Genomic DNA, 12893 nt, shown 5'->3' with positions numbered 1-12893 from the left:
TGTCTAAGCGCCTACATGACTGTTAATCTCATCACACATATTTTAACTCATCATGCTTTTATTCTTTCCATACAAAAATATGCACTAATTAACTTAAAAAAAAACAAAATTTTAAAGAATTACCCACAATCCAACAGCCAATACTAGACAGAAATAAATAGCTATGGCCGCATAATCGCCACCTTCTAACTCTTCTGTCATTCTCTGTTCGAACTGTTATCTATCAAAGGTTTGCGTCTCTGTAAATAGCAACAAAACACACACACACACACAAATTAGAATTCAACAAATTGTGTCATCTTGACGAACAAATTGCAGAGAATGTGTTGAAACATTGCACGAATTAAATGCATACGTTGATACCCAACACAAACTGTTCCCCGTCTGTGAGTGCGCTACACCTGTGCTATGAAATACTTTATAACTTATATTTCAGTCTTCCCAAACTAAGGCCTGCGAGACATTTCCGACCGGTGATTGCTTTCTGGCCCCGCGAATCTTATGTCCTAAAGATGAAAAAAAAGCCAAATTGAACAGAAACTAAAAAAAGCGCGTTTAAGAGAAAGAACCACAAAAATCACTTACAAATGTCTCAATACTGCATGAATAGCTCCCTTTTTATATAAAAAAAACAAAACTAGTTACCACTAATTGATTAACTAATTGGTTAATGTTCTGATTGATTCATGCATTTTCATAGACTATGAATAATTATACGAAAGTTCAACCTCATCTGAGAATGGGTAGCCCCCACTTAGCGACCCCACTTAGCGACCCCACTGAACATGAAGCTAAATAATAGAGGTGAGACCATCACGGGCTGACACCCAAGAAGAAAAAAAAAATCCAACCTAAGCAAATACAAGTGAGAAAAATAATATTAAACGCGCAGAAGCAATTTTGTCTTAAAATAATTAACTTTAAATGATTGAGGTTGACTAATTTTGTCTTAAAATAAATAACTTTAAATGATTGAGGTTGACAAATTTTTTCTTAAACTAATCCACTTTAAATGATTGAGGTTGACAAATTTTGTCTTAAAATAATTCACTTTAAATGATTGAGGTTGACTAATTTTGTCTTAAAATAATTCACTTTAAATGATTGAGGTTGTCACATTTTTTCTTAAAATAATTCACTTTAAATGATTGAGGTTGACTAATTTTGTCTTAAAATAATTCACTTTAAATGATTGAGGTTGATAAATTTTTTCTTAAAATAATTCACTTTAAATGATTGAGGTTGATAATTTTTTTCTTAAACTAATTCACTTTAAATGATTGAGGTTGCCTAATTTTGTCTTAAAATAATTCACTTTAAATGATTGAGGTTGACTAATTTTGTCTTAAAATAATTCACTTTAAATGATTGAGGTTGACAAATTTTGTCTTAAAATAATTCACTTTAAATGATTGAGGTTGACAAATTTTTTCTTAAAATAATTCACTTTAAATGATTGAGGTTGACAAATTTTGTCTTAAAATAATTCACTTTAAATAATTGAGGTTGACAAATTTTGTCTTAAAATAATTCACTTTAAATGATTGAGGTTGACTAATTTTGTCTTAAAATAATTCACTTTAAATGATTGAGGTTGACTAATTTTGTCTTAAAATAATTCACTTCAAATGATTGAGGTTGACTAATTTTGTCTTAAAATAATTCACTTTAAATGATTGAGGTTGACTAATAAAACGCTGTTGTCTAGCATGTAGAAAAAAAATAGGGGCGAAAATCGGAAATCAAACGTTAGCTAGAATAAACTTGTAGACACTTTTAGTTACCAACCGACTAATCTTCATCAGTGGATCTTTTACTCGGTCACTTGAAAGAGATTCGACAGTTTTTGTTGTCGACTATTTGTAGCCATTGGTGGAAATTAAGTCGGGGAAAAAAAACACGAGAAATTGAAAGGAGTATATTATTCTTTGATAAATGAAGAAAAAAAACGTGACTGCCTGAATGACGCTACAAAACATAATTCACTGGAAAGATTCTATACAAGAACACAAAGTATATCTACGTTAACATTGTCCTCAAATGGGAAAAAAAATCAAAGAATAATTTAACAAGAAAAGAGACAGAAAGTCAACCAGCACAATATGTGTAACACATCACTCTCTGGCATAACCTATATATCCAGTCATAATTGATAGAATCGAGATCTAGTAGCTATATAAGAACAAACTATAACAAAAATAATAACATTCCCAAAGAACAGAATACAGAAGTCTGCTAATTTGACTGATTTCATTTTCAAGGTACAAGAGTCCTACGTCAACTAGACTAGTCTATACTTAGGTTCTATTTCTGCAACATTGGATATGCGATTAACGTATAAATCACATGTGTACTCATGCAAAACTAGTGTGAACACAGTAAAGACAGAATGTGTTAACCAAGCTTTTATTTAAAAAGACATTTTAACTTTCCAAATCAGTTTTCAGTGCCTAATTTAAACTTTTTGGTTGTGTTCTCTCTCTGATTAACTCACATGAATATAATGTGCGATATTAAAACGTCACACAGTTTGCATTATCTAGCCCCCCCCCCTCCTCACCCCTGTCGATAACAAAACATCCTTTTTTAAAAAATTAAGTGTCATATGAAACGTTTTTTTATTAATAATATTGGTGAATGGATTGATTAAATACTTAAGTTGAAAATATTCGTTTGACTTGAAGGGAAACAAAATCATTGTAGTCCCACTTAACAGTTTAAGGGGGGAATTATCTGATCATGAGGCAGGTCTGCAGCAGTAACGCCCTCTGACAGATCACAAAACGATTTCTTAATAGTCATTTGTCCCCCAACCCTTCGGCTCGATTGGGTACATTGTGATACAAAATACCTTATAGTTATCCTGTGACACTGCCCAGTCAAGATTCATTAGAGGGAAACAAAATTCACTGTAATCCTTTTAAGTCCACTGAAGTCCCCTGACATGTAGGCTAATTATCGTTGCATAGTCACGAGTTCGAAGCCTGAAGTCCTGCTGCATACTTGGGCCATGACGTAGTAACGCCAAAAACTTACAGAACAAAACAAAACATAATTGTAGCTGTATCTTAAAATGACGAAGCTATAAGGTGTATATATCTATATACCTAACAAAAAAGTCTAGTGTATCCTTTGGTGTAGCAATGAAGATCAACTTGCTGATTCAGGTTAAATAATTGTATCGGAGTATCTGTTCACTATTTAATAAAGAAATAAACTGTTATAACATTAAATCTTATCTTATCTTATAAAATACAGACTTTACTTCAAATGATATAGACAAGGTACAATGAATTGTTGAATGCCAATAATCTAACTACCCCACACTGACATCAAACAGAATAGGGCATCCGTAACTCTTCACAAGTGCTCACGTTCTGTTAACCTGGGTGCCTGCAGTTTTCTCCCCTTTGGTGCAATTGTTTCTTAATATGTGTTAACATTCAGCAATAAAAAGATCAATCAACCGATTCATCATACGGGTTGCTAATATGGTGATGCGATACTCGAATTGAAAGGTTAATGACAGTGCAAAACAGAAGCGCCCTTACTTCCCATAACGTTGAGAGTAACAAATGGCGTATAAGTTGTATCCTGTTTTGCATAAGCCAAATTAGAGCTATAGACAAACCTATTTTGGTATGTTTAAACGTTAATAAAATATAAGGCGATGTAATGTTTATGTTATTATAATGTTGCCACCTGTCAGGTTCTAGTCACATGATCAAACACCCCAAGAGCAGAGAGTATGATCGTTTCCCTATTTAAATGCTATGATGTAAAGCGTTAGCCTTTAAGGATAGTGCTAGAGCAGGGGTTCTCAACCTGTGAGTCACGACCCGCTTGGGGGGTCGAGTGACAATTTGTCGGGGGTCGCTCAAGACCAACGAAAATATGGATTTATTGGGATAATTCTAACATGTAAATCTTTACTTGAGTTGTTTTTTTTTTATTGGAATTTATTATGTTTATTGTTAGATGTTGCAGACAACTGAATCAGAATTGATTTCAAATATTTTAATTGTCGCAGCAGAAATATTTCTAATGCTTTCATTTAAAGCACACCAATACATAATGTATCGTTACGTCTGGTCGTGTTTTTTTAAAGCTCTAGACTCTAGACTGTTAGGTCAAGAGTCAGTGTTAATATTAATGTCCATTTTTTTTCTCTTTTTTTTAGGATACCTTAGGATGCAACATCAGTTGTCAAGCTTTCTACATCTACATTAGTGAGCACAGTTACTTATACTTATGAAGAATGAAAATGATTTACTGTTGGGGGGGGGGGTCGCGGCGTAGTGAGGAATTGTAAAAAGGGGTCGCCTATAAAAAAAAAGGTTGAGAACCGCTGTGCTAGAGGATACATAACTCCATTCTACTAATCGACAGCTACACTGGGTCGGACACTTATTCCGCATGGGGAGCGACCCCATGTCAGAGGCGATCTTCATTGGCGAGTTTAAAGGAAGACGGCATAACAGAGCCCCCCCCCCTTTTAAGCGTCATAAAGATCAACTTAGACTCCATTTTGCCCTCACTGGCATAGAGGAAAGTCATTGGAAAAGACAATTGAAGAGCTTTCATGAAGGCCTTGTGGCGCACAGTTGAGGAACAAAGGAAAGCTTTTGTCGCAGACAGAAAGAAAATTTGCCGGCGGGCAACAGCTTTGTCTGCCTTAGATGTGACAAAATATACAGGTCGCAACTGGGTTTGCGTAGTCACGAGAAACACTGCAATCATCCTAAATCTTCGATATCAAAGACATTGCCATTAAATAAATATAAAAACTCCAATTGTCGTAACGAAAGACTAATGTTCATCTTCCACACACAAGTTAAACCACTCCAAAGAAAATGCTTTTCTTCCTGCTCTGGAAAGACCAACGTCCATGCTCAGACACATTTCACTCTTGACTCCTGACCAGGGGCGGACTGGCTATATGGGCATTCGAGCAAATGCCCGGTGGGCTGGTACCCTAATGGCCGGTAGGGCAACCTGAAGGGCCTCATGATTGTCACTATAGAAAGTTATAAACTATTAAATTCTTAAAGATTTTATAGTATTCTGTTCTAAAAGGGGCCCACTGAGCGTCGGGCTTTAAAAATAAATCTTTAACAGACTGAACACTATAATGCTAATTTAATCTATCACATATTTTGAAATAATGTAATAGCCTACACCCGTAGACAGTGCTTTTAGTTGGCTTTATCTTTGAAGGGCCTACACACTTAGCGATTAAAAAGCAGCTTAAGGCCTATATTTCTTATAAAGATATAAATTTCACTGAAAGCATGCGTAATGTTATCGATACATTAACAAACTTAACTGAGAAGAGGTGAATATTTTGGTGAGAACAGTGTGAGTCTTGGCACAGTCAGCGGTGTGGTCAGGTTTTTAATCGTCGGAAAGGAGTGGGGGGGGGGGTGAGCCAACACTAAAGATGACCCTGTAATTGTGTGAAACTACAAATAATAATATGATATTATTCTCTATTCGAGCCTTAATCTAGGCCTATATATTTTGCCACACCCGACGCAGACAATAGCCTACCAATGTCTGCCGATTGTAGGACAATTAATAATGATAATAATACCTTTAATTTTTTTTTTCATTTTACTTTCAGAACTGGTAAATTCGTTATCAAGCTCTATTTTAATATTTAACTAGTTAATTTTTTTTCTCTAGGTTTATTATCATTCGTTTCAATTTACAGACTTTCCTTATCTTTACACGGCTCAACTGGAGTATTACAAAAACGAAAACAAACACACACACACACACACAGAACATTACGATGTCAGCCAATCCAATTTTTAAAAAATAAAAATGTCACCAGCCTAATGCCACATAAGAACAATCATAAAAATTTAGTAACAGGGATAAATGACCAAACATTTATAATAGTCCGGATAATAATGAGTCGCCTGCGAACCTATGACAATACTATTTAATAGAATACAAGAAGATTCCAGTTCTCACGAGAAAGAATGGTATTTAATTTCAAAAGTACCCATCAAATCTTACTATTGAAAACCAACTAACCACTTACAACCACTTTGTCATACAGAAAATTCAAAACATTTTAGACCACATATCTTGCATACTATTCACCAGTCATGCCCCGAGTGATACATATACACAGGCACATGACACACTCTTATGGAAATAAAAACAACAACCAAACAATTTATTCAGTTTTCCCATACATGTTGCTGACAAATGCTTCATTATGATGCTCAAGTATTGAGTATGTTTTGACATGCTAAGCCATCTTTCTAGCGTTTTATGTAGAGAAACCACAACAAAAACGCCAGGTTCATTTATTATGCATGATTTTTTGGTCTACAGCTGTCTCTTCCGGAAGTTGTCGCGTGCTCTCCTCTATGCCAGTTAAGGCGATATGGCGCGGCGCCTTCGACATTGATCACGGAGGTCACGTCTGACGCCTGCTCTTTTTTTTTTTTTTTTTTTTGGGGGGGGGGGGCGGGGGGGCTCCTCAATTACGCTGTCCTCCTTTAAGCTCGTCAAGGAAGACTGCTTTTAGTATACGCACCCTCCCCCTTTTCCCAGTATGTCTTACTCTAGATTTTAAAACCTAGAAAACATGTTAAAAATTTGATTTCACGAACTTTTTCAGCTTGGTTAATTCTGCTGCAGCGGCTACTTTGTATCTTCTGAAGGCGAAAATATATATGTTAGCTATTTTTGTAAATAAAATAAACACTATTTTTGCTATTAAGAGTAAAAGCTGGGGAAAAGAAAAACAGGGAGAAAATTTGTTTCATATATTTCCATAATATTTGTGCATACAATATTAGTGTTTCCCAAAATGAAGTTAAATAAAACGATTTAAATAATTGGTCTATATGTTCATTCTGCCCGGAACCTGTCAATAGAACGGCCCGCATTACAACCCTGCCCCACCCCAAACATAGCTTTCTATCGCTCAAATTTCATCCTACAAACGAAGGGCCTGCAACTTCCTATTATAGAGCTTTCACTAACACTTCTTTGGCCCATCAGTTTGGCCATTGCTGAAGCCATTGTTAACTTTGACGTAATCTTGTGCCCAGATCTGGAGATTAGCAGAACCTTAGAGACGTTTTGGCCACAAGAAAAAGAATGACAGGCGAAAAAGGTGAAGAGTCTGTAGCAACACACAAAAAAGAGCTTCGGATGGAAATTTATTCTTTCTTGGATAATTGAAAAAATCACCCGATATGAGCAATATCATGATGTGGCAAGCAAGAATTTTTACCGCCATCCCAACTAGTGAATCCTCAGATTGAATTAATTGCAGAAAACGATGAAAAAATTGCGACTTATTAATTTGACATTAATGTAAAAAAAAAAGAATTTCTGAAAAATTATTGATAATTTGCAAGCAAGAAAGGGCTTAAGATATATTTGTAGTTTTTTTGTTGTTAAATTCTTGTTTGTTTGTTTATTTGTTTGTTTGTTTTTTTGGCGAAGTAGCAATATTTTAATAATGAAAACACATTGTTCGGGTGGAAATAAAGACGTTTCTCTGCTTTATACCTTTTTTTGGGGGGAGGGGGGGCATCATCACGAGCTGCCGCCCTGGGCATCATAAACCCTAGCTACGCCACTGCATTATTCTTTTTCTTTAAATTTTCAATAATAACTTAGCAAGTGATGTTTTTCTGACTTAATGTTTATGCGCATCTAAAACGTTCAGAGTTTCACTGGGTTTCTATGTGACGTCACACAAACCTATTAATTTAATCTATTGACTTACTGCATGACAGAAAAACCATACAGTAAAGTTTACATTCTCGTAAAAGAAATAGACCTTATGCAGTTTGATCAAGATCTTGTAAGCAAAGAAAACAATACAGTAGATCTACATGTTTGACTAAGCAAGGCGGTGTGTATGTAATTCTCGCCTCTCAACATATAAAACACTATCGTTTGGTTGTCTTGTCATGACCGACTACAGGTAGCCGGGGAAGCCTTACACTGACCAGTTTGTTCGAATCAGTCAGACACACGATCTATTTACTTTTTGGGACAGGGTGGGGTGTAGATCAGTGATGCGGGCCAAATTAATTTCCGACACTCGTGTTGCGGGCCACAAGACTGAAAAGGTACAAAAACGAAAAAAAAAATTGACCTAAAACAATTTTAATAGAAACCAGTTGATCTAGTAGTTTCATCTTACTGTGCTTACATTAATTAATAGGATATCTGAAAGATCTTTTTTTTTCTTTTTTTTTTTTCGTTGGAAACTGGTTTCATTTCTCTACTTAAAATACGAGGAAAATTATAGCTAGCTAGCCAACGATTCATTTTCTTGTCTCTTTTTGATAAATATTCCCAGGCGTAGTTTAAAAATCTTTTTATTCGCGCACAAACTTAGAATGATATAATATTTTATATGTTTTATAATGCCGTTTATCTGTGTTTAAAAAAAAATACAATACACTTTCTATACAAATCAAATATGTTGGCTTATTATCGTTTCAAAAAAAAAAGATTCTAAATTTCACTTCAACTCTCCCATTTCATAAACGCATAAATGTTAAAGGTTATGGTGCCAATCCATCAGAGGGCCCTAACGTTATAAGTAAAATACATTTTTCAACATTTAATTATTTTTTTTTTTGGAAAAGAGGGGGATTTTTTACTCTTTGTGCCGACATTTCGGCGGGCCGGATGGAACCAAGTCGCGGGCCGGATATGGCCCGCGGGCCGTATTTAGGTCATCACTGATTTAGTGGATGCGGGTGTTTCTCAAAGAGGGTTCAGTAGGTCTAAATAGCCAATATCCCAAGTATCTAATTTTAAATAAATACCATTGTCGAGGGTCCAGAACCTTTTTAAGTTTTTTTTTTTTTTTTGTCTGTATTGGGGAAATAAAACTGTATTTGTTCCGTTTGTAAAACGTTTCGTCTTTTTATATGACAACAATTTAAAAATTCATTTTTAGCATGAAATGACATGAAGAAAACTGGCCAGAACCTACATTAGTTTACAGCTGTGGTTGCGGCCTAATGCAATAGAACCAAAGAAATGAGTAAAAAAAAAAAGCCAATTGTCGGAAGTGAGAAACTTTAACCCTTAATGCGCGTGTGGTAGCTTAGCCTCCAAACATCGGAATTGTAATTCCATTTTGTATGCACTCATTGTAAAACAGCTCAGCACTTTAAGGTTTAACAGATAGAGAATTAAGAATTTTTTTTATCTATGGACGACTTTTATTGCTAATTATTGCTATTAGTTGAAGATAACGGTAATGCAATTGTTGCTCCGATTGCCACGGAACGCCTGGAAATAGGACGATGATGTATCTAGTGTGGCGGTGCAAGGGACAATAAAGGATGCCAGGAAAACTGAAACTTTGCGCCGGTATTTCTTCCAGGCTGGAAACTCAGGCAGTCCCATTGCTGCGATGGGTGTCACCTCCATGTGACACCACTGACCGAGGGCTGTTACGCCTTCCTCCTTTAAGCTCATTTCAAAAAAAGATCGCATTAGGCATGCTGCTGTCTTCCCCCCATGAAGGATAAGTATCCGACCTAGCTCAGCAGTCGAATGGTAAGTAGTGTTTCTATACTGTCCACACCGGTGATCTGGTTGTCCTGCAAGTGAGGGCGTTCGTGGAGGCCTAGATGCATTTAATAGAGCACCCAGGACTCAGGGCAATACTAAAGTGTGGATTATAGACCTATTTATCTACTGTATCAAGTCCGTAGGAATATGATCTATCTTACATCATTGATACTATTTCATCTATTGCATATCACGTAAAATAAACATCGTATTCGGCATTAGGAGTTAACGTATTAAGTGTGACGCCAGCAAGTAGTTCGTGTGCTTATAGTTAAGTATCTGGACAGCACGCCACACATATGCTAGAAACATCTGCCTCCACCCTGCAATTAATCACATATCAATTATTACATTGAGAGAACATCGTGCTTCCCAGGTGCCTGAAATGGTCGACAACATTAAGGGACTATAGTCATTCAAATTGATTTATGGAGCTGAGCTAGTTCCGTTCGGAACTTCTGGAGAATGACCTCCGTATTTTTTTTGAAGGACTCGCTCTGCCTGTCTGTTTAGTAAAAGGTTTGTACATGTCATTTCTTGGATCAAGATGAAATTTGTTTTATAGTTATCAATTGTTAGTTTCAAACTTTAAAGCTTTCTCTCTACAAAGTATCAAGGGGACTAGTTGTATCACCACATACGTCAAGTACAATTTCTTTCCCTTGTTCGATGCCAAACGAAAGAATTAATTACTAATGGTTGATTATATAATTGTTTTTTTTTATTTGTTTCTTATTTTGTTGGGTAAGAGAAATAATTGCGCAAAAATTCAGAAAGCCTAACAAAGTCACAGATACATTTTCAACCTTTTTTGAGTAAATTTCTACATTTTTCCGATGTTTGGGCTGGCCGGATAACACCATGTCGCGGGCCTGATCTGGCCAGCGGTCTGTATTAAGGGCATCACTGGCCTTAAGCTTTTTTATGATCCTATGCCAGACAATCGCCTTCCCAAACGACTTCCGACTTCTGTACGGGGAGTTGTGTGCTGGAAAGCGCTCCAATGGAGGTCAACACAAGCACTACAAAGACACTCTCAAGAGCCCCTTCAAGGAGTGCGACATCAACATTCACGGCTGGGAAGCACTAGTTCTCGATCGCTCCTCATGGAGTGAGTCTCGGAGTCTCGAGATTTGAAGCAAGAAGAGTGGACAGGGTGAAAGAGCGCCGAACCAACAAAAAGCTGAGAGAAGAAGCAGGCCAATCTGCAACTGACCAAACCTACCCATGCCACGTATGCGGTCGACTTTTTAACGCGAAGATTGGACTTTACAGTCATCTTCGAGTCCATAGGATAAGAGAAATGTGTGCATCTTCAATCAAGAAGGAGGAGCTATATTACCCCAATCCCCCCAAACACACACCAAAAAAATAAAGTAGCTAATTGCAATTAAATACATAAACATTGAAAGAGTTCTTATTTATTGTTTTCTATTTGGGTTTTCAAATTTAATTAGTAGCAAAATATTGTGGCAATTTTACGTTTGACTGCACACTCTCGTCAATGTTTACATTTTTATTAGCATAAAAACTCATTATTTACTAATATTTACTATGCTATTAAGGTATATATCATGTTATAAGAGTTAATTATTAAAGTGAGCTAGCCAGGAAAACCAGTGACTAAGCAGAATTTAGGTTATTGGTTAATATGCATGACTAAATGCATGACGCGTAGGACGTAATCATCTTCTTTATTGAAGTATGTACATGGCCGGCCTTAGACCACTGCAACCTATGCGATCGCTGTGGGCCCCGCACTTTCATAGGCCCGCGCTAATTACACCAATTATAAATTATGTATAATAACAGGGGTTATGAAGCCTTCCGATTTTCCAGGGCCTCCTGGAAATCTCCTAAAATTATTAAAAGCTCCTGAAAACTCATAAAAAATCTACTGAAAAATAAACAAAATCGTCGTTTTGGGATGCCATTAAATAATAATGGCAATGTGAGCTTTTATTTAATAAAAAATTATTGCAAAGATGAATGTATTTTCTAATTAAAAAAATCTTAAAATTTTGACATCATGCTTTTCCCTACGCAGACTAGGTCCGCGCAATCCGTTCCGCAATAGTAAGGACCGACCTTGCGTCTGTATTATATAGGTTTCTTTATTCGCAAATTATGGTTAAGTGCTCTGGGTGCTTTGCATCTTGGTACTTTTGCTTTTCAATAAACTTTCGAAAAAAAAATCTTTTTAGATATTTTGCTTACTCTTGGACTAAAACTTAAAGTATTTTCAAAGTTAAATTCTCACTTTAATTATTGTTCATTTAAACACGATCTGTTGCGTTAAGAAAATATTTCTAGCTGGTAATTTTAAGTTTGACCAAATCTGAATATACAGAATGTGATGACACTGATTGCAGGCAAGACAGCTACTATACTTTTACTAATTTTGGCAATGATAAACTTACCTTTAATTTGTCAAGAGCATATGATAATCTATAGTCTACATCCTATTACCTCTAAAAATAAATGAGGTTCTGAGAAACATCCCATTAAAAGCATATAGCTATACTTATGAGTAGGCTCTATGCCTTTACAAATTGTCCACTGATAAGAGTTGAAGTGGTCACTCATTGCAGCAACTGTAAGCTAATTTGTTAAGCATAGGCATCCTTACAAAAATTATTGGTTTAAATGTGCTACTGTATAAAGATCTAGGACTTGGAATAGTTATCAGTTCGAAGATAATATCAAATATGTTTAGTGTCACAATGACCTGTGTGCTAGATGCTGGCTAGGCAATTTTATTAACAAAAACTCATTAGATTCAGCTCCAGAGTTTCCGCTTATAAATTTTGAAACAAAAATATTTAACAATTTTTTTTTCTAAATTTAAGTATTAATATTTGACGAGAGGCTTCATCTTCACCATCTCGTAGTCTGTCAACAACATCGATTCAAGTGAGGCTTTAAAGAAGACGTTTCTTAATAACCACAAGTAGAAACGTTTAGATATTTAGGTAGCATGATACATTCCAACAATGACCTAATGTCAGAAGTAAAGAAACGACTAGCGGTAGGCAATAGAACTTTCTATAACACACAACACATACTTAAAAGCAAACTTATATATAAGAAACCAAAGAAAACAATTTACTAAGCAATCATGCAAAAATGGACGATGACAAAAAAGAAAATCTGCTAAACACTTGGGAAATAAAAATCCTAAGAGAAATATATGGTGCCATACATGAGGAAACCAGATGGAGGACTCACACCAACCAAGCAATACAGCAGCTATATGAAGACCCCTCCATAGTGACGGAAATAAAAAGGAATAGATTACTTTGAAAGAATGCCAGAGAACA

At 35.8% G+C, this 12893-nt stretch overlaps 1 protein-coding gene across 5 annotated transcripts in view; it reads right to left on the bottom strand.

Annotated features, from left to right (window-relative positions):
* LOC106059407 (sodium/glucose cotransporter 4-like) overlaps positions 1–12433 on the bottom strand; it is a 36466-nt gene extending 24033 nt beyond the window's left edge. The window contains exons 1-3 of one of the 5 annotated variants that reach the window (XM_056039311.1): positions 11994–12420; positions 2852–3031; positions 124–239 (exon numbers count right to left, since the gene is read on the bottom strand). In XM_056039311.1, coding sequence (XP_055895286.1) covers positions 124–201 — 78 coding nt within the window. In that variant the 5' untranslated portion in view covers positions 202–239; positions 2852–3031; positions 11994–12420. Of the gene's footprint in view, positions 1–123; positions 240–2851; positions 3032–3265; positions 6461–11993 lie in introns of those variants that run through there. The other 4 variants (XM_056039314.1, XM_056039310.1, XM_056039312.1 and 1 more) reach the window with 4 other exon arrangements.
* Positions 12434–12893: the final 460 nt, after the last annotated feature.

Source organism: Biomphalaria glabrata, chromosome 8, assembly GCF_947242115.1.
Source record: "Biomphalaria glabrata chromosome 8, xgBioGlab47.1, whole genome shotgun sequence".
Lineage (NCBI taxonomy): Eukaryota > Metazoa > Mollusca > Gastropoda > Planorbidae > Biomphalaria > Biomphalaria glabrata.
The sequence above is the reverse complement of the archived record's forward strand: the minus strand, read 5'-3'. Positions and strand labels throughout refer to the sequence as shown.